At 42.9% G+C, this 22847-nt stretch overlaps 1 protein-coding gene across 1 annotated transcript in view; it reads left to right on the forward strand.

The window, feature by feature from the left end:
- hs1bp3 (HCLS1 binding protein 3) overlaps positions 1-12782 on the forward strand; it is a 64683-nt gene extending 51901 nt beyond the window's left edge. The window contains exons 6-7 of the mRNA XM_078399333.1: positions 8874-9012; positions 10898-12782. Coding sequence (XP_078255459.1) covers positions 8874-9012; positions 10898-11207 — 449 coding nt within the window. The 3' untranslated portion in view covers positions 11208-12782. The remainder of the gene's footprint in view (positions 1-8873; positions 9013-10897) is intronic.
- Positions 12783-22847: the final 10065 nt, after the last annotated feature.

Consider the following 22847-nt stretch of genomic DNA (forward strand, 5'->3'; position numbering starts at 1 on the left):
TCACGTTAATTAATTCACAGTACAATCGCATTTTGTTATGGGAATTGATTTCACTGCTCCAAGCTTAGTGAGTCTGGTAGCAGAGTGTCTCGAGGCCCATGTTGACATTTGACCTCCAGCTTGTCTTCAGGACTTACAACCTGAACAACAACAGGCAGAAGATAGAAACAAAAAGCCGGAGTAACTCAGCAGGAGAGGCAGCATCTCTGGAGAGAAGAAGGCCGAAATGTCGCTCATTCCTTCTCTCCTGAGATTGCAGCCTGGCCCGCTGAGTTACTCCAGCTTTTTGTGTCTATCTTCGGTTCAAACCAGCATCTGCTGTTCCTTCCTACACACCACAGGCAGAAGTCAGAGAAGCATTGAGGTGTGAATGTCTAGGAAAATAACTGCAGATGCTGCCTGACCTGCTGAGTTACTTCAGCATTTTGTGATACCTTTGAGGTGTGAATGTCTGATCGCCACTTGTGAGTCAGCACAACTGAATTCCTGGAGGAGAGAAATGTGAGAAACAGCTGCAGAGCTGTTGCTAACGTCTGCTGTCTCCGAAACAATTGTATTTTGTTCTGGAAATTAATTATATGGCTGCCTGCCCTGTTAGCACCATTCTCGTTCACAAACAAAATTTGTTAACTTATGTGTTAATGTGATGTTAGTTTAAAAGGCAGATGTACGTCTTTTTGTCCTTTTTGAGTGATCATTCTTTGATGTTAGAGGTTTTATAGCAGTATTTGGAGGAGGCCTTGTGCTGTTTTCAAGTTGGATTTTTGAGAACAGTTCAACAGAGCTTTATTTGTCATTCGGTACCAAGGTACCGAACGAAACTACATAGCAGTCACACACAAAAAAGAACACAAGACACATGACCCCAACACATATCGTCCATCACAGTGACTCCAAACACCCCCTCACTGTGATGGAGGCAACAAAACTTCCACTCTCTTCCCCACACCCACGGACAGACAGCTCGTCCCCGACCGACCCGCACAGTCCCCGCAAGGCGATGGAAGTCCCCGCGGCCGAGTCGCACCGGGCGCTGAGACGTCTCGCGGCCGAACCGGGCGTTGGAAGGCCCCGCGACCGAGCCGTGCGCAGCTAAGTCCCGCGGCCGAGCCGCACCGGGCGATGTTAAGTCCAGCGGCCGAGCCGCACCGGGCGATGGAAGGCCCCGCGGCCAAGCCGCACCGGGCGATGTTAAGTCCAGCGGCTGAGCCGCACCAGCGATGAAAAGTCCCGCGGCCGAGCCGCGCCGGGCGATGTTAGGCCCCGCGGCCCGGGCACTGTTAAGTCCAGCGGCCGAGCCGCACCAGCGATGTTAGGCCCCGCGGCCGAGCCGCACCGGGCACTGTTAAGTCCCGCGGCCGAGCCGCACCAGCGATGTTAAGTCCAGCGGCCGAGCCGCACCGGGCGATGTTAGGCCCCGCGGCCGAGCCGCACCCCGCGCCGTGAGGAAGAGACCTAAAAGAGAAAGGTTTCCCCCACCCACACCCCCCCACCCACACCACCACCCCCCCCCCCACACATACACACAAAAAAACCACAAAAAAAACCCATCCCAACACCGACACAACAAAAAAAAAAAGGAAAAAAGACGAACAGACTGCTAGTGAGCCGCAGCCGTTAGGCGCCGCCACTTCCGCTTGTCATAATTGATGGAAAAAAACAACATGGAAACAGGCCCTTCGCCACACCAAGGGGCCGCCGAACATCAATCACCCGTTCACACGGGTCCTTTGTTATCCCACTCCAGGGTAGTGAATCTGTGGAAGTCTTTGCCACAGATGGCTGTGGAGGCCAAGTCAATGGATATATTTAAGGCAGAGATAGATAGATTCTTGATTAGTGTGGGCGTCAGGGGTCGACAGATAGATAGTTTATTGTCACATGAAGGTACTGTGAAATTATTTGTTTTTGCTTTCACAGTTCACAAAAGAGCCAGCACAAGGCACAGACGGTTACAAAGAACCCTTAAATATTGTTGGTCCCTTTTTCATCTCGCCCACCCCCCACCACTACCACCACAGGTCCCTCTTGTTCTCGGTGCCTCCCCCCACGCCAGGTCCCCATTGTTCTTCGTGGTCGCAGCCCTTTGGGACTCCGACCTCATGTTCCATGTCCCTTTCGTTCTTGGTCAATGCTGGTGGCAAGGGCCTGAGTCCGGAGTCCATGGTGTGCGGGCCTACCAGTCCTACTGGTAGATCCTCGGTGACGGTCCGCGGCAAGCAATTCTCTGTCCGCGGCGGGCGGCCCTCCATTGTCGTCGGTTCGCGGTGAGCTGGGCTCGCTTGCCGGGATCCATCGGATGTTGGTCGGTGCCGGCAGTGGGCCGGGCCTGCTTGCCTGGTCCTTCCCATCGCCGCACCGTCGCGGCTGCCCTGAAGGCCGCAGGGCCCTGTGGGTGCCTTCAGCCACGTGCGTGGAACCCTGTGGTTATGGGGAGAAGACACGACAATTGGGTTAGGAGGGAGGTAGGTCATATCATATCATATCATATATATACAGCCGGAAACAGGCCTTTTCGGCCCACCAAGTCCGTGTCGCCCAGCGATCCCCGTACATTAACACTATCCTACACCCACTAGGGACAATTTTTTACATTTACCCAGCCAATTAACCTACATACCTGTACGTCTTTGGAGTGTGGGAGGAAACCGAAGATCTCGGAGAAAACCCACGCAGGTCACGGGGAGAACGTACAAACTCCTTACAGTGCAGCACCCGTAGTCAGGATCGAACCTGAGTCTCCGGCACTGCATTCGCTGTAAAGCAGCAACTCTACCGCTGCAAGATTGAATGGCGGAGTAAATTTGATGGGCCGAATGGCATAATTCTGCTCCTATTACTTATGACTCCTTATGCATCAGGGGCAATTTACAGATGCCAATTAACCCACACGTCTTTGGGATGTGGGGAGGAACCCGGTGGAAACCCACATAGACACTGAGAATGTACAAATTCCACACAGACAGCACCTGAAGTCAGGATCAACCCGGGTCTCTGGCACTGTGAGGCAGCAGCTCCACCTGTACCGCCCGTATTATGTGATTCCCACATGATCCTTGATGCTTGTAGCGATGTTAGTTTAAGTATTATATTACTATTATATTACTGGTTGTTGATAAAGTTTATAAAGTAAATGTACACCATTGAAATAATTCCCCACAATTTTAATAAAAATAAGCCCAGTTAAAAATAGACTGCTTTAAATTTACTCCCTTAAATAATTTTTTGCCAACAGTATAAAGGGAAAATGTTAGCTTGTTGATTATTTTCTTAGACTAATAATCCAGTGGTCAGATCTAATTATCCGCCCGTATCATTTAAAATCTCATCACCACATCCGGAAAATCAAAATTGAATTTATTAAATAAACCAATTATCAAGCATAGCTGTATTGAATGAATTTGAAAAATATGAATTTTAACATTTAAAATGCTGCTGCTGGAAATCTGAAATTATGCCTGAAAGTTTTTCAGATCAGGCAGTATTTGTACTGAGATAAAGAGTTGGCAATTTGAGGCTTTGGGAACTGGAAGAATCAAGAAATTCAACATTTTGTAAAGAAGTACATACTTAAACAGAAGTGGGAGGTTGGAGGTAGAAAGAATGAATGGAAAAGTCTGTATTGAAGGGAACTCCAGGAGGAATTTGAGTAGCAAAAGGGTTGATAGTACAAGATGAAAGGGCTTGTTCATTAAGAAGAGTCAGACAATGGCCATGATTGTGCGTGTCCTGGCCCACAGCCTGTATTTGCCATCCTTGCTCCCCGTACACTTTTCCCGGATGCGGAGGGCAAAACAAAATTGCCTTCTGAAGCTTACATGAATCTTGTGAGGCAAAGCAGGCTTTTAATGACAAATAGGCCTTGTGCACAAATCTTGAGGCCCTACCCACTGACAGTCCTGACAACCTTTGGCTACTTGTGTAGGAAGAAACTGCAGATGCTAGTTTAAACTGAAGATAGACCCAAAATGCTGGTCAGCCAGCGGGACAGGCAGCATCTCTGGAGAGACGGAATGGGTGATGTTTCGGGTCGAGATCCTTCTTCAGACCTGACATTTTGGGTCTGAAGAAGGGTCTCGACCCGAAACGTCACCCATTACGTTGCTCCAGAGATGCTCCCAGTCCTGCTGCGTTAATCCCAGCATTTTGTGTCAACCTTTTGGCCACTTGCCAGTTATCAAAAGCTTCTTAAAGATAGGTATTTAAAACTCTACCAAATTAAAGCTATTCCATGAAAGTGGTGTCTCGAATGGATAGGGTGGTCAAGAAGGCTTTTGGCACATTGATCTTCATCAGTCAGAACATTGAGTACAGAAGTTGGGAGGTCATGTTACAGTTATATAAGACGTTGGTGAGGCCACATTTGGAATATTGTGTAGGAAGGCACTGCAGATGCTGGTGTAAACCGAAGATAGACACAAAAAGCTGGAGTAACTCAGTAGGACAGGCAGCATCTCTGGAGAGAAGGAATGGGTGACATTTCGGGTCGAGATCCTTTTTCAGCGTTGGTCACCTTGGTATAGGAAAGATGTTGCCAGGACTCGAGGTCTGAGCTATACAGAGAGTATGAGCAGACTCAGGCTTTATTCCTTGGAGCGCAGGAGGATGAGAGGTGATCTTATACGTGTACAAAATCATGAGAGGAATAGATCGGGTAAACATAGAGAGTCTTTTGTAGGGGAATCGAGAACCAGGTGACATAGATTTAAGATGAGTGGGGGGGGGGATTCAATGGAAGCCTGAGGGCTAATGTTTTTCCACAAAAGGTGGTGGGTGTATGGAATAAGCTGCCAGAGGAGGTTGTTGAGGCAGGTACTATCGTAACGTTTAAGAAACAGTTAGGCAGGCTCATGGATAGGGGAGGATTAGTGGGATATGACCCAAAAGCAGGCAGGTGGGAATAGTGTAGATGGGGCATGTTGGTCAGCGTGGGCAAGTTGGGCTGAGGGACCTGTTTCCACACTGTATGACTCTATCCTAACTGGAGAGATTGAAGGATGATCGGGGTGGTCTATAAATCCATGGCGCAGGTGCTGCCAGTCTCCAACAACATGTGCTGCCAGTCTCTAACGACAATGCTGCCAGTCTCTAACGACACACAACATGGAGGCCAGGGAGTAGGCTGAGCCACCACATCTCATCACTGAGAGGCTGCACTGCACATTGCAGCACCTCCAACCACAGCCATCAGGGGCAACCTCTCCACGTTGAGGTTTTGCTGGTGGGGCACCTGTGGAGGACTGGGGCTCACACCAGGTTCCCAATGCCCCAGCGTGTCATCCAAGTAGCTGGTTTCCAAAGGGGCAGGTGGTGGGGAGAAGTGTGATTTTGGTCAAGCGCACTTTGGGAACCGCTCTAGCAGACCAGAAAACACAGGGAATTCTTTTGCATCGTAATACTATTGAGTATTTGGACTGGAGGACCAGGAGTGGCACAATGAATTAACACTCAGCAGAATGGTGTTAAATCCGGCACTAGTGTACTGCATTTCCTAAAGTGCATTACCAGTGGAATGCAGAAAGTGCATGCTGCATTTGGTGATTACAGGTGGAGCATATTCTGTATTGTAATTGGGCCTGGAGGGTCACTTTACTAATTTATGTTGATTATTAATGTCATTCAATCTCGGGAGAGAAAGAGTGAGATGGGCGCCATTTTAATGAGATTGGATGATTATCTCATCGGACATTGACTGTCAAGGAAATCCATTTAACTTTTGAGGATTGACCAAAGGTTATCAGCAGTGGGGACTGGGATTCAAGTGGAATTGGCAGGATCCTTCTTCCTTCTGTAGAAGATAAAGCTTAAAAACATGCACACATGACTGGCCAGATGCAAAGCAGGAATATTTGAGAGGAATACCCCACATGGTCACTGACCTCATGGGGATAGGTTCCTTGAAGATTTCTTCTTCCCTTTGATACAATTTTCATTTTTAACGAACATTCAGAACCATTCAATGCATCCTTAAGGGTCCCATTGCTATGATCATTTGCCTCGAAAACAGACAGAGTAATGACCAATTTATTTCTTCCTCATGAATGCTAGCCATCCCATCACATTTCAATACAAATTCATTTAAACTTTTGAAATGGCATTATAGTAAACAAAGTGGCAATGCACATTATAAAATCCCAGTCAGCATCTTTTTTTATGTGTAAACATTTTTTTGTGTGTTTATTGAGAAATGTTTACAGACCTGTATGCCAGGAAACCTTTGCATAAATTTCCAGGAATAATAACGACATCTTTAATGTTCAACTGATCAGAGCATTTCTCTAACATTTCACCATTTTGCATTTCTCTAACTGATAATTTCCCTAACTTTTTTGCATTTCTCTAACAGAGCTTTTCTCTAACATTAACATTTTTGCAACTCTCTAACTGAGCATTACTCAAACATTAATATTTCAGCATTTTTTTTTGTCTGTTAACTGTGCTGTATTCTTGCAATACTGCTTTGAATGCTAACCTCGGTGCTGTGCTTAAATTTCAGAAAATGGGTTTGAACCCTTGAACTTCCCAAAAGGTACTGCCATTGAATCACACCGATACTAAAGAATTTCCTGTATTTTCCGGTCTGCTAGAGTGGTTTCCAAAGTGTGCTCAACCAAAATTACACATTCCCGCTCCAATTCGTTTCTGATCTTTGTTTCCCAAAAAAAGTAGCCATTGCAAAAGGTTTTGAATGCAGGAGCAAGGATGAGTTATGTAGACAAGGCCACAACTGGAGTATTGTGTGCAGTTTTAGGTCTCTTTTCCCATAAAAGGTGTATTTGCTTAAGAGGGAGTGCAGTGAAGGTTTGCCAACTAATACTTGGAACTGTGATACGTGGAGAGATTAGGTCAATGTTCACGAAAATTTGGAAGAATGAGACAATAGACAATAGACAATAGACAATAGGTGCAGGAGTAGGCCATTCAGCCCTTCGAGCCAGCACCGCCATTCAATGCGATCATGGCTGATCACTCTCAATCAGTACCCCGTTCCTGCCTTCTCCCCATACCCCCTCACTCCGCTATCCTTAAGAGCTCTATCCAGCTCTCTCTTGAAAGCATCCAACGAACTGGCCTCCACTGCCTTCTGAGGCAGAGAATTCCACACCTTCACCACTCTCTGACTGAAAAAGTTCCTCCTCATCTCCGTTCTAAATGGCCTACCCCTTATCCTTAAACTGTGGCCCCTTGTTCTGGACTCCCCCAACATTGGGAACATGTTTCCTGCCTGAGGGGAGATTTCATTGCAATGAAAAACGTTCTGACGTGTCAAAAGGCTGATTATATGCAAAATGTTTCCTCTGTCTCGGTATCAACAAGGGCTCACACACAAGAAATGGATGAAGGTATTTAGGAAGAGAAATTTCTTCACTCAGAATAATGAACCTGTAATTTTTTAAATCATAGAAGTCTGTAGAGCCAAGTCGCTGAATATATTGAAGAACATAGATTTTTATACAGAAAGGAAACGGGTGGTCAAGTCAAGTTGAGTTTATGGTCCTTTGCACAAGTATAGTGAGGTAAAGTTTGATTTAGAAATACAGCATTGAAACAGGCCCTTTGGCCCACTGAGTCGATGCCAACCATTGATCACTAGTTCACAATGAGTCCGTGCTGACCATCGATCACCAATTCACACATTCCATATTGTTCCACTTTCTCATCAATACCGTACACACTAGGGCAATTTACAGAGGTCAATTTGTCTACTAATCCACACGTCTTTGGGATATAGGAGGAAACCTACGTGGTCATAGGTAGAATGTGCAAACTCCACAGAGACAACTGAGGTGAGGATTGAACCCATGTGTCTGGCGCTGTGAGGCAGCAGCTGAACCAGCTGTGCCACTGTGCCACCCTAAAAAACAAATAAAATGTTGCCTGCAGTGGCATTGCAGGCTAATTGACTCAGATAAACACAAAAGCATACATTACACATACTGTAGATTCTACAAGATAGTTAAGAGACTGCAAAAATATGAGTGCAAAAATACACAATTTAAAAAAAACAATCCATGGTGGAGCAAGAGGTGATCTGTGGTAGGATTTAGATTGTGCTTTCTGATTGAAGGTGAAGTAGAGAAAGAAGGAATTTGGTATTGTTAGAGCATCACCTGTGATAGTACCAGATGACAAAGCAGCTGAAAGGGCCATCTGGGCTAGTCTTGCTATTTTAAACAATAAAATAGGAAACATATATTTTTGAGACATTTTGAACAGAAAAAGGGCAAAACGATCCAATGCATATAAAGCAAATTACCCAAGTTGAATTGATTTTCCTCAGCTAGTGTAGATGTAATCAGTTCGTGTTGATATTTTTTTATGAATTGGGATTGAATCTGATTTTTTTTACTGTAGCTTTTTGTAAAGTTAGCCAGGTAGAGGGAAGAGAAGATTTCAAGCTAGTTGAATATCCATATTCTATTGTTTCTTTCTGCATTACCTTTGATATGAAGGCAAATTGATGGGTGTTAGTTTTATTTTACTTATTTATATCAATTTTCCCTCATCGATGTGTATTTCAAGAATACAGGAATTACTATCGCTTCAATACGCCATTATTGTAAAACCTGTGTGTTTAACTTCTGTTTCTTTATGCATCTAATTGTCTCTGGGTTAACATTTTCCATCATTCAAGGAAGGGTCACCAGTTATTATTTCCAGTATGAATGGGTGAACCATTCATCTTGAGCAAATGGCACAGTTAATGCTTTGCACACAACATTGGATTATGTTTAACAGGAGCCAAAGGTTTGCCTATAGAATCTAACTATTATCTGAACCATAAGCAATAAAGTCTGGTTATTAGCTGAATTATAATGTGAGACATGCATTTCATAAAGCTACTGGTTTATTAACAATAACTTGTTTTGTAGCTGACTTTAGGTTGTTTGAAGACCCAGATTTGGGCGGAACTGTCCAAACCAATGATCCTTTATTACTTCCATCTCCTGGTGAGCTTAAAAGCACCACTGTGAATGTAAACCTTGATGAGGACACTGAAGAATTGTTGAGGTACTTATTTTAATAGTTAGGAAAGTCGTTCCTTTAAAGGGAAGTGGACTTTTGTAATAAATGTTTTGATGTTTACTTTCAGTTGCGGTCACAAATATCTGAACTCTCTTAGATTTTGTTGTCTATACGATGGGTGGTTATTCCCACAATAGTTTCAAAGACTTACCCGCATTGTACTGGCCAATTCCTAATTCCACAAGTCTGAAACTGAGGAATGATAGTGTAGAACTGCTGTGATCATGGTGAATTTCAAGCCTGTTTGGTTTACAATAAGCAACTAGTAAAGCACTTGCATACATACAAGTTGTTGAATTGTTTTTATTTTAGACAGGATATGAACTGAAGTTAACTTTTGGAAACAAACTTAACTCTGTTTTAATTTATCTACACAACCACATGCCTCTTGTGGCATCTCATTTCTAAATGACTTCTCATTGCCAAAACCTGTTAAGTGCCCTTCAGCTCTTGGCCATGGTTGCGAGCAGAAAACAGATTGATTGGTTTCAGTAGAAAAGTACAGCACAGGATCGGGCCCTTTGGCCCACAATGTTTGCATTGAACACAATGCCAAGTTAAATTGATCTCGTGTGCCTGTAAGTGATCCATATCCCTCTATTCCTTGCACTTCCATGTGCCAATCTAAAAGCCTCTTAAACATCACTATTGTATCTGCTTCCACTACCATCCCTGGCAATCTGTACCAGGCCCCCACCACTCCCTATGTAAACAAAAACTTGTCCTGCACATCTCCATTAAACTTTCCCCCTCTTACCTTATAGCTATGCCCTCTAGTGTTGGACAGCCTGGGAAATAGGTTCTGACCGTCTACCCTATCTGTGCCTCTCATAATTGTATATTATGACAGTATCGCTGTCTCAGAAAATTCCTAAAGATACTCAAAACTATCTACAACCTTGAGAGCACTTATGCTGCACACTCACATACAGACTTCGCTGGGTAGAACGGTGGAATTAATAGCTTAAAGTCACCGGCCAAAGTCCAAGTCTCATTGGCCAATTTAATCCTGCCACACTATAGTGGGTGGCAACAACTCTAACTGGTAACAAAACTAGTTTCCAACTGGAAACAAAACCCAGCAGCGAAATGAGAAATTTAGCATTTCTACAGTGTGTAGGTGTTAGTTTAATGCAGAATTGTGGTCTAAGAGTTTTATCAAAACAGACTAATAATTTAAAGAAGAGTGACTGATAAAACGTGCTCTTTTGTAACGGATAGCTGCTTCCTACGTTCACTGTCCAAATATTTTATTATCAAAACAGACACGATATTTATTATTTTGTTAAACTGCTCAATATCAATACTATGTAATAACTTTTAAATAAATAAAACATTTAAGATAAATTGCATAATTCTAAGTCCACGTACTATGCCACCATTCATCTCACTCGACTGTTTCTCTCTTAATCTGTACTTTGGAATTTCTCCAATTCAATTGAAAGCAAATTAAACCTAAGATTGTAAGGCCCACTTTCCAAATTTGCAATGATTCTCTTGGGAGGAATACACATTGCTGGTTATGTAAAATAAAACTCATCACAGAAATAAATTGGACTAAATTTTCTACCGGTTTCTTTTGCATTAAGTTTCAGCTTTTCTTATTAAACATCCACTGAAACCAGTGTTCCTAGTCTGTGAATCCCCAAGTGCGTGATATCGAATCCTTCTTGGCAACAAATATATTTTTGCTCATATGCTATTGCTTTGGGCAGGACAGATTACAGTTTTGTATATTCTTAAATGTTTCTGGTGGCATAGATAGCAGTTGCAATTGCCATTTGCTGTACTTTTTTTCAAAATAAAAATATAGCAGGCAAATAATAATAACATCACTAATTGTGTATTTTGTGCTCTTTAATACTTTCAGAGTTGAAGATGACTTGGATAAATTATGGAAGCTGAGGGCCAGTAATGAAACAAAAGCAACTGCGCCAACCAAGCCAACTGTGCCAACCAAACCGGCCGTGGCAAAGAAGCCGGCTGTACCGACCAAGCCAGCTGTGCCAAACAAGCCAGTTGTGTTCAAGAAGCCTGCCTGCCCTTCGGAAATGAGGAACAATCTTGCAGCAGAAGCAAGTTCCTCCAGAAGCACAGTGGCTGCCATGAATGAACTGGATATTCTGAAATACATTCAAGAGAATGAGACACCAACTACGGACACACTAGATCTGTTTTGAACAAATTTTCCTTCGCCAATGTATCAATTGATTTCTGGAACAATCTTTGGTTATCTCCATAAAAATACATTAAAGGTACTTTCAATGATGTTTTCAATGATGCATTTATGGACACGAAGGAAAGAAATGTAATTGAAAATTCTATTTTTTTATATTTCTATTTGAGGCAAATATCCTGTATCAGCCAAAGCCTCTTAATAAATAGAATAGAAGGGATATTTTGATTCTACACTTATGGTGAGGAAGCGAACTTACCAAGTGCATGTGTCAGAAAATCACAATCATATCTGCATTTTTTTCCATAGTCTACAGACAGGTGAGTGCTGGAAACATTTCACACTCCTTAAATAGACCATAAATGTAATTGGGATACAAGGAAGGGCAGAACTGGATTGTAAATCAAAAGAAAATAAATTGTGTAAATGAATCAGTAATATCAGTTCAGGATGAATAGGGCATTCATCCAAATTTATTATTTGCAGGATTTCCTAATGCCTGATAAATAAATTCCTTTCACTTATTCCAAGCAGGTGGCAATAACAAGGGTATTTTGATCATTAAATATCTTCCTTTCTAAAAGGTCATTGGCACTGACACAACAAAGTCAACTCCTGTGTTTCTCAATTAATGTCAGATACCTCAAATACATGTACAGAAAGGTACTGATCAGAATCAAATACTGATACATCGATGGAAAAAGAAGGACTGTTAATGTTTAGATTGAAGAGCCTGAGGAAGTTGATGAAGAGTCTTCTACTTAGAGAACACTTTTTGTTTTTATTTTAGATTTCTAGTAACTGCATTTTAAAATTTTTGATTATGTAGAATACTGTTTTCATTTGGCTATTGAATGCGATTGCATAATTATATTTATTTTGAATCGGAGTATTTGATTATTTCCACCAACTAGTAACAAAGTTTGGTTATGAATCAGATTCTGCATCTGCCTTGTACCAGTTATCTTTCTTATATGGGCATCAAGGTGCGCAGAGTAATATCAGAATGGACCTCCATTATTTTCCATTCTGCTCAATATCAGTTTCAGCTCAGAAAATGAATCGTGGGGATACAATAATAGCGGATATACATAACTTGGATGATTTTTGATTTATGTGCAAGACCAGAATGGCAGCGGCATGCAAAATGATGCATGTATTAGTACGCAATAGCTGATAAGTTTGTCTGAACTTAGATCTCCAGCCATCCTCTTGCATGGTGAAGCTGTGAAGTAAGGACACACTCAAAGAGACAAACAAGAAGATAAAAGTATAAGGTATGCCTCAACCTCCCAAAAATTAGTATTGGTACTTTTTATTTCCAATGACATACACTTTTTCCCACTCAAGTAACCCTCGTGTTTGTATTTTAACAATATATTTCTCTTTTCATAGCTGTAAGAACTGCTGAAAAACTGTAATGAACTTAAAAGTTAGAGGCTGTTGTGTTGTTAAATAAATTTAATGTGTCATCTGCAATACTATGGGTCAACTTTGTTCAATGAGGGAGAAGTAATGGAATGGTAAACTGTAATCAGTCGTAATAAAATCTGGGACTGATGGCCTTACGGATGGAAACAGGCTTGAGGCTCCACACTTAAATCCGTGTAGGAAAGATCTGCTGATGCTGGTTTACACCGAAGATAGACACAAAAAGCTGGAGTAACTCAGCGGGACATGCAGCATCTCTGGATAGAAAGAATGGCTGAAGAAGAGTCTCGACCCGAAACGTCACTCATTCCTTCTAACCAGAGATGCTCCCTGTCCTGCTGAGTTACTTCAGCATTTTGTGTTCATCTTCACTTAAATCTGTGGCTGGTGTTTGGTTACAAATGGGTGGCACTGTTTGAAATCACTGAAACCTGTTTCTGCCCATTGTGTGTGGTGTATCATCTCAGGGTAATTCCAAAAACTTGGCTCAGTGGTGTGAGCATTCCAAGGCTGTTAAGAGCACAGTAATTAAATGTTATTGTTTAAGTGATAAAACTTGGATTCAAGAATTGTAGTTTGATTGGGCAGATGGTTTGCTGTGTGTGTGTGTTAGGAGTATATCAATGCATCTAATAATTTGGAACTGTAAATTGGTATTACAAATTTCTTGATGGCCTTGGAATGTTTAAAATCCCAGTTTTGTTCCGTGATCTCAGCCAGATAGCACCAAATGGCAATAACATTGTAACCGGAGGTGAGAAGGGGCAATGCTGTAACAATGTTTTTCTCTTATCTATACATACTCTCATTCACCAATATTCCTAGCCTCATTATCTCTCTTGTTATCCCCTTTGTGTTTGCACCGTTTTCTGTAAACATTTGACATATGTTACACAAAAAACAAACTGCTGGAGGAGCCCAGTGGCTCAGACAGCAACGGTGGAGGAAGTGGACGGACAATGTTTTCAGGTGGAGACAACTTCTTCAGACTCTAAATATGTATTGTTTTTCTAAGATTTCTGCAGACTTATATGTTTGTTGTTACCTGTGTTTGGGATACGCAATGTGATATTCCATCAGATGGGCGCCCTTCCTGAAATAGTATGACTTTGGGAGTATTATAAATCACTTTTGGGGAGAATAAGAAGAGAAATTACTTCCAAGAGGTTTTATAGATCTTGATTTTTCTATTGATCTACCATTGGCTTCAGCAGTCTGTGGGGACCAAGTTTGAAGGGTTTGTGTGCAGTTGATTATTTCTCTGAAAAACAGGGGGAAATTGATGGTCATGTAAGAGAGGACAGGTTAAATGCAAATGTGGGTGGATGGCACTGATGGATGCTCCGGCAGAAGGCATAGACTAAATAAATTGAATGGATACCTTCTGAGTCACAAGAATGAGTGCAACATACATTGACAGGATAGATTTAGAGGGATATGGGCCAAGCGCAGGCAGGTTGGACAATTGTAGATGGGACTGTTGGGCCGATGGGACTGTTTCCACATTGCATGACTATATGGAAGGAAAAAGTCAAACACACCCTCAACAAAACAAGGGCAAATTTCATGCCCCGTTTGAGGCATCGTATGGGAGGCGCATTCCCAATCTCGTTGTACCCCTGTACAATGACAATAAAGATATATTGTATTGTATTGTATTGAGGTACATTTGCAAAACTGAGAAATTATGTCTCCTTGGGTTTTTTTACCTCTATTTTTGCCGGTTCAAGATTCTAGCAGAACATTGATGGCATTTGCGATCTTGTATGAACAATACATGGATCTTTCAAAAAGACCTTCCTTGCTATCAATGATGTCTCTTTACATTATTTTGCATATTTGACATTTCTGGTTTACAGGATAATTTCTGCTAAATTCTAATGAGTTACGTGCACAAAACTGATAAAAACGCAAAAAGTTAAAAAAAATATCCAGAGGTAGTGTTTGTTATAAATTTACAATTTAACAAGGGTATGTTTAAGATAATATGTAAAGTTGTGGTTTCCATACAGTACAGCCTATTTATAAGAAATGTAGCATGACTAATTTGAATGGAAATCCTTCCCTTTTGCAACAATGCAATTCTTCAATTCAAAAGAATAGAAATAAATTGTTGCCAGTAGCTTAAAACACAATCCTTGATCTATGGTGTGGCACATTCAGTGAATAACAGGATAGAGCTGTCTCCTGCATACCCCTAGACTGCAATAAGCAGCAATATGTGATTGTTCTGGTCAGGAAATCAGGCGTCCAAGAAAACAGAGAGCATTGTGAATGCCACCTGGGTTAAGTTGTTCTTTAAACTTCAAGGAGGTTGCAGAAATTGAATACATGGTTGAATGCAAACCACTTACCAGAATACTGCAGTATATTTGAATCGAGAGTGAAAGGTATTTTTAAAACTTAACCACAATTTAGACAGTTTAGGTGTTATTCTTTCAACACATTAATCTTTAGGTCTTTAAAGGAAATGTATGGCTTTTCAGACAGAATCAACAGAGGGAGTATAATTTGGAACAGATCCACTAAAGATACTTGATCGGCTCTTTCATGCGATTATCATGCTGGTGGAAGATAAAACTACTTCCTTCATATCTAATCTGACATAATTTGTACACCGTGGATAGAGTGATTTTGAAAACTTCACATTACACAATTTTGACACGATTTGCCTCCTTCATAATGCACAGCTAAGATGAACATTTTGAATACGTATACAAGTTTATTAAACACTTCACATAAGTTCGTAAGTTATAGGAGAAGAATTAGGCCAGAATCAAGTCAACTCTGCCATTCAATCATGGCTTATCTATCTTTCTTTCTCAACCCCATTCTCCTGCCTTCTCCCTATAATTTCTGACACTCTTACAAATCGAGAATCTGTCAATCTCCGCCTTAAAAATATCCATTGGATTGGCCTCCACAGCCGCCTGTGGACATTTAAGTCTGTTTCTGGTTAGTCTTTTTTATTTTGAATAGGAAGCCTTGATCTAATTCATACATTGAATGGCCAAGTCAATCACCCGATCTGAACCCAATTGAGCATGCCTTTTGGATGCTGAAGAGAAAACTGAAGGGGACTAGCCCCCAAAACAAGCATAAGCTAAAGACGGCTGCAATACAGGCCTGGCAGAGCATCACCAGAGAAGACACCCAGCAACTGGTGATGTCCATGAATCGCAGACTTCAAGCAGTCATTGCATGCAAAAGATATGCAACAAAATACTAAACATGAATCCTTTCATTTACATGACTTTGCTGTGTCCCAAGCATTATGGTGCCCTAAAATGGGGGGACTATGTATAAACACTGCTGTAAGTTTTACATGGTGAAACCAAAATGTATAAAAGTGGCCTTTATTAAAATCTGACAATGTGCACTTTAACCACATGTGATTTTTTTTTCTATTACAAATCTCAAATTGTGGAGTACAGAGGCAAATAAATAAATGATGAATCTTTGTTCCAAAATTATGGAGGGCACTGTATGTTCAAAGTGTAGACAATGAAAACAAAATCTTGGAGATACTGATCTGAAGTAAATTTCCAGATGCTTTCCTAGTACGATGAGAACATTTTTACCCTGATCACTATTCTTCATGTTGACCATATGTAATAATTTGGCAGCTCTTTAGACACTTTCTCAGGTATGCATTGTGAATACATTGATGGCTGGACATCATAAAAACTAGTACGTCGGAATAATAAATCTTTTATGTAACATCAAATATCTCAGAGGAGAACTAATTTATGCGCTTGCCTGTGAAGGGATTGTCTATAATCGACTTAATTTCACATCAGTGTATGAATAATAAGTAAATGCATTTTAATTCTTTTTCTTTTGTGTTCATGTCTTTACGAGCAGAGCTGCTGAAACTTAGGTTATGTGCACTAATACTTTCCCATGAGTCAAACTGTAAATTGCTAAGTGAATAAATCATGGCGGCGCAGCAGTAAAGTTGCTGCCTTACAGCGCCAGGGACCTGGGTTCGATCCTGATTACGGGTGCTGTCTGTACGGAGTTTGTACATTCCCCCTGTGACCGCGTGGGTTTTCTCCAGAAGCTCTGGTGTCCTCCCACACTCCAAAGACGTACAGATTTATAGATTAATTGGCTTCGGTAAGATTGTAAATTGTGCCAAGTGTGTAGGATAATGTTAGTGTATGGGGATCGCAGATCAGTGCGGACTCGGTGGGCGGAAGGGCCAGTGTCCGCACTGTATCTCCAAAACTAAAAGTAGAAACACCATGCCTTGTGCTTAAGTTATACTAGTTTGTGAAATTTAAATGGAGTATACTTCACAACGTAAGAAATAGAAGCAGGGGGAGCCATTTGATCCCTTCCACTGTTCAATAAGATCATGACTGATCTTTACTAGTGACACTTTCCAGAACTGACTACCGGTCTCTCAGTTCTCTTGTTATCCATAGATCTTGCTATCTCAGTCTTAAATATACAGTTACAAAGCAACTGAGTTTTCACTGCAATGGTGGAGCATTCTAAAGTTTCATTACCTTCCAAGGAAAGACTACTTGATTATCACCTGGAAATTTAAAAAAAAAAGAATTAATTTGTAACTCACAAGAAGGGCCTGCATCTTGCAAAAGAAAATATTATTTGGCCAAGATACCCAGTTATGATTCAGTTTTAGGTTTTGTCTACTAAAGAAAGACAAAGCCATAATGAGCATAGAGAAGAGAGTTGCAAGTTGGTGGACTAATTGCCATTATGGGGTTGGAATGGAGAGGGCGATCAGTAAATCAAAGTTTCTAACTCTTCAAGAAAGGAATCTATTCCTTTTCTCCAGAGATGCTGCCTGACCCACTGAGTAACTCCAGCTTTTTGTGTCTATCTTCAAGAAAGCTGTGCTAAAACATAGGATGTTAATTATAGCTTTTAATCAAACTATTATTCATTTCAATTACTATATCAAATGTAGAAATGGTCACTACCAGTTATTCCCCCAGATGGGTAAGGAGGGCAGCTAGAAAACATGGTCATAATGTAATCAATGATTGATGTGGTTTGATACAGTAATTGGAAAGTGGAAGAATTAAAGGACATTCTTTTAGGAAGGAGATTAGAAATGTCTTTAGTCAGAGGGTGGTGAATCTATGGAATTCTTCGCGACAGAAGGCTGTGGAGGCCGTGGATATTTTTAAGGCAGAGATAGATAGATTCTTGATTAGTACAGGTGTCAGAGATTATGGGGAGAAGGCAAGAGAATGTGGTTAGGAGGGAGAGATAGATCAGCCATGATTGAATGGTGTAATAGACCTGATGGGCCGAATGGCCTATTTCTACTCCTATTCCTTATGACCTTATGAACTTAAGAAAGGCTGGCAAAGAGCATGCTACGAAATAAAAAATAAAAAGGTTTGTACACAGATGCAAAATATTGGTTCAACACCATCTGTTAGGGAGTAAAATGTATTTTTAATTATGATGGATGATGAAACACTGGAAGATATTGTGCAGTATTTGATAATGTGAAAGGAGAAATAAACGTATCATTTAATGCTTTGGCATTTGGAGGAATATAAACCATGATGGATCACAGTTGGCATCGTTGTTTCTCAAACTATAAATGATTTGCACTGGGCATAAGAGCATAACTTCATCCCACCAGATAACTTAGAAATAAGGAGCATGGTGAAATATGGAGAACTTGACGAGGGTCAAGCAGGTTTGCACAAATGGTTAGCAATGCACTTTAATGTAGAGAATGTGGGAGAATGAATAAAGGGGGATATGCAAAATTTATCGCAAACCCTTCATAGTGGTAAAAATATCAGAATATGCAGAATATAAACTGATACCAAATCAGACATGAGCCCATAAACAGCATTGGCAGTATATTTGACAGAAAGGAATAATGGATTAAACACTAATCATTCAGTTGAATGGTACCCATGTGCATGTAATTTCCAATGCAAATAGTAATCTCCAAGAGGAGGTTGATGCTTGTTACTGGAACCTCCTCTTACTCTTGCTGAGATGTGCAGATAGCATAGACTGACAATAGACAATAGACAATAGACAATAGGTGCAGGAGTAGGCCATTCAGCCCTTCGAGCCAGCACCGCCATTCAATGCGATCATGGCTGATCACTCTCAATCAGTACCCCGTTCCTGCCTTCTCCCCATACCCCCTCACTCCGCTATCCTTAAGAGCTCTATCCAGCTCTCTCTTGAAAGCATCCAACGAACTGGCCTCCACTGCCTTCTGAGGCAGAGAATTCCACACCTTCACCACCCTCTGACTGAAAAAGTTCTTCCTCATCTCCGTTCTAAATGGCCTACCCCTTATTCTCAAACTGTGGCCCCTTGTTCTGGACTCCCCCAACATTGGGAACATGTTATCTGCCTCTAATGTGTCCAATCCCCTAATTATCTTATATGTTTCAATAAGATCCCCCCTCATCCTTCTAAATTCCAGTGTATACAAGCCCAATCGCTCCAGCCTTTCAACATACGACAGTCCCGCCATTCCGGGAATTAACCTAGTGAACCTACGCTGCACGCCCTCCATAGCAAGAATATCCTTCCTCAAATTTGGAGACCAAAACTGCACACAGTACTCCAGGTGCGGTCTCTGGAACAATGAATCTGAAATCAATACAGCTGTGGATGAAAAAGACAACGTGCTCTGTGCCAATGCGCAGTGGTGATATTGACTATAGAGATACAACGTGGCAACAAGGCCGACCAGCAATCACCCTGTACACTGGTTCTATCCTACACACCAGGGACAATTTACAATTTACAGAAGCCAATTAATCTACAATTCTGCACGTCTTTGGAGTGGGGGAGCAAAAAGAAGCACCTGGAGGGTGGCACGGCAGTAGAGTTGCTGCCTTTTAGTGCCAGAGACCAGGGTTCGTTCCTGACTATGGGTGCTGTCTGTATGGAGTTTATGCGTTCTCCCCATGACCTACGTGGGTTTTCTCCGGAAACTCCTGTTTCCTCCCACACTCCAAAAACATATACGGTCAGAGAGAAAACATACAAACCCCGTACAGACTACACCGGTCGGCAAGATCGAACCCAGGTCTCTGGTGCTGTAAGGCAGCAACTCTACCGCTGGGCCACCATGCTGCCCAGATGGTCAAAGTCAAACTTTTATTAGGAAAGAAAACTCTAGATGCTGGTTTAAATCGAAGGTTGACACAAAACGCTGGAATAACTCAGCGGGTCAGGCAGCCTCTCTGGAGAGAAGGAATGGGTGATGTTTCGGGTCGAGACCCTTCTTCAGACTGATGTCAGGGGATGGGGTGGGACAAAGATAGGATGTAGTAGGAGACAGGAAGATTAGTGGGAGAACTGGGAAGGGGGGGGGGGAATAGAGAGGAAAAGCAGGGACTATCTGAAGTTAGAGAAGTCAATGTTGATACCGCTGGGGTGTAAACTACCCAAGCGAAATATGAGGTGCTGTTCCTCCAATTTGTGCTGGGCCTTACTCTGGCAATGAAGGAGGTCCAGGACAGAAAGGTCAGATTGGGAATGGGAGGGGAAGTTAAAGTGCTTAGCCACCGGAAGATCAGGTGGGTTAAGGCTGACTGAGCGAAATGATCACTGAGCCTGCACTTGGTCTCGCCGATGTAGAGAAGTTGACACCTGGAACAGTGGATACAGTAGATGAGGTTGGAGGAGGCGCAGGTAAACCTCTGCCTCACCAGGAAAGACTGTTTGGGTCCTTGGATGGAGTCGAAGGGGGAGGTAAAGGGACAGGTGTTGCATCTCCTGCGATTGCAGGGGAAAGTACCTGGGGAGGGGGTGGTTTGGGTGGGAAAGGATGGGCGGACCAGGGAGTTTCGGAGGGAACGGTCTCTGCAGAAAGCAGAAAGGTGTGGAGATGGGAAGATGTGGCCAGTAGTGGGATGCCGTTGGAGGTGGCGGAAATGTTGGAGGATAATATGTTGCATGCGACGGCTGATGGGGTGGAAGGTGAGGACAAGGGGGACTCGCTGAACACCTCCGCTCAGTCCGTCTTAACCAACCTGATTTCCCGGTGGCTCAGCACTTTAACTCCCCCCTCCCATTCCCAATCTGACCTTTTTGTCCTGGGCCTCCTCCATTGCCAGAGTAAGGCCCAGTGCAAATTGGAGGAACAGACCTCATATTTCGCTTCGGTGGTTTACACCCCAGCGGTATCAACATTGACTTCTCTAACTTCAGATAGTCTCTGCTTTTCCTCTCTATCCCCTCCCCCTTCCCAGTTCTCTCACCAGTCTTCCGGTCTCCTACTACATCCTATCTATCCCGCCCCATCCTCTGACATCAGTCTGAAGAAGGGTCTCGACCCGAAACATCACCCATTCCTGCTCTCCAGAGATGCTGCCTGACCCGCTGAGTTACTCCAGCATTTTGTGTCTACCATCAAAATTTTACTGGTCTACCAAATGCATATTCAAATTTTAAAACAATTTATGCACAGCATTATATTACTGGCTGAAAATCAGGTTGCAGCAATAGATCTCCTGTGCACTGACTGCTTTTAACAGGTTAGACAAAGAGAAAACCCTCAAACTGTAAGGGGGGAAATATTCATTGAATTTGAGGTGCATTTCGGATAAAAAAAGTTTGAAGATGGTTCCTTTCGTAAAGAAATGCACTGTTCTTTAGAGTTTAAATCTTACAGTTTATGAAGGGCCCATCTCCTAATGCAATCTTAATCCTGGTTTCACAGTAAATGGCCACTCCCTACAATCTACCCTAATTAAATGAAAAGTATCTTGCATGACCCCTAATCTCATTTTCCAAATCTCTTTTTCTTCAATCAAGCCCCTTTTTCAATGATTCATGATTTTGCTAAAAGTCCACCAGCAGGGGTAGACGAAGCTCTAGGCAAAACTGAGCAGGGATTCGTGAGAAGTACAGAGTCAGTTCACAGACAGACAGCTTTTCAGTTGCAGTGAATATTGGAAGGGGGGTGAAGGAAATGAAGTTGAAATTTTTAGATTTGTTTTAGATTTAGAGATACAGCGCAGAAACAGGCCCTTCGGCCCACCGGGTCCGCGCCGCCCAGCGATCCCCGCACACTAACACTATCCTACACCCACTAGCGACAATTTGCCCAGCCAATTAACCTACAAACCTGTACGTCTTTGGAGTGTGGGAGGAAACCAAAGATCTCGGAGAAAACCCACGCAGGTCACAGGGAGAATGTACAAACTCCGTACAGTACAGCACCCATAGTCATGATCGAACCTGAGTCTCCGGCATTCCATTCGCTGTAAGGCAGCAACTCTACCGCTGCGCCACCATTCTGAAGAACTGGAGTACAATTTTGAATTTATGCTTCTCGCATACTAACTTGCAATCTCATTGTCCCAACATTTCAATTGTCTTATTCACAAAATGCTGGAGTAACTCAGCAGGTCAGGCAACATCTCGGGAGAGAAGGAATGGGTGACGTTTCGGGTCGAGACCCTTCTTCAGACTGATGTCAGGGGGGCGGGACAAAGGAAGGATATAGGTGGAGACAGGAAGATAGAGGGAGATCTGGGAAGGAGGGGAAGGGAGGGACAGAGGAGCTATCTGAAGTTGGAGAAGTCGACGTTCATACCACCGGGCTGCAAACTGCCCAGGCGAAATATGAGGTGCTGCTCCTCCAATTTCCGGCGGGCGTCACTATGGCACTGGAGGAGGCCCATGACAGAAAGGTCAGACTGGGAATGGGAGGGGGAGTTAAAGTGCTCGGCCACCGGGAGATCAGTTTTGTTAATGCGGACCGAGCGCAGGTGTTCAGCGAAACGATCGCCGAGCCTGCGCTTGGTTTCGCCGATGTAAATAAGTTGACATCTAGAGCAGCGGATGCAATAGATGAGGTTGGAGGATGTGCAGGTGAACCTTTGTCTCACCTGGAAAGACTGTTTGGGTCCTTGGATGGAGTTGAGGGGGGAGGTAAAGGGACAGGTGTTGCATCTCGTGCGGTTGCAGGGGAAAGTGCCCGGGGTTGGGGTGGTTTGGGTAGAAAGGGACGAGTGGACCAGGGAGTTACGGAGGGAACGGTCTCTGCGGAACGCAGAGAGGGGAGGGGATGGGAAGATATGGCCAGTGGTGGGGTCCCGTTGTAGGTGACGGAAATGTTGGTGGATGATATGTTGGATCCGCTGGCTGGTGGGGTGGAAGGTGAGAACGAGGGGGATTCTGTCCTTGTTGCGAGTGGGGGGAGGGGGAGCAAGAGCGGAGCTGCGGGATGTAGAAGAGA

The sequence above is a fragment of the Rhinoraja longicauda genome, chromosome 5, assembly GCF_053455715.1.
Source record: "Rhinoraja longicauda isolate Sanriku21f chromosome 5, sRhiLon1.1, whole genome shotgun sequence".
NCBI classification, from domain to species: domain Eukaryota; kingdom Metazoa; phylum Chordata; class Chondrichthyes; order Rajiformes; family Arhynchobatidae; genus Rhinoraja; species Rhinoraja longicauda.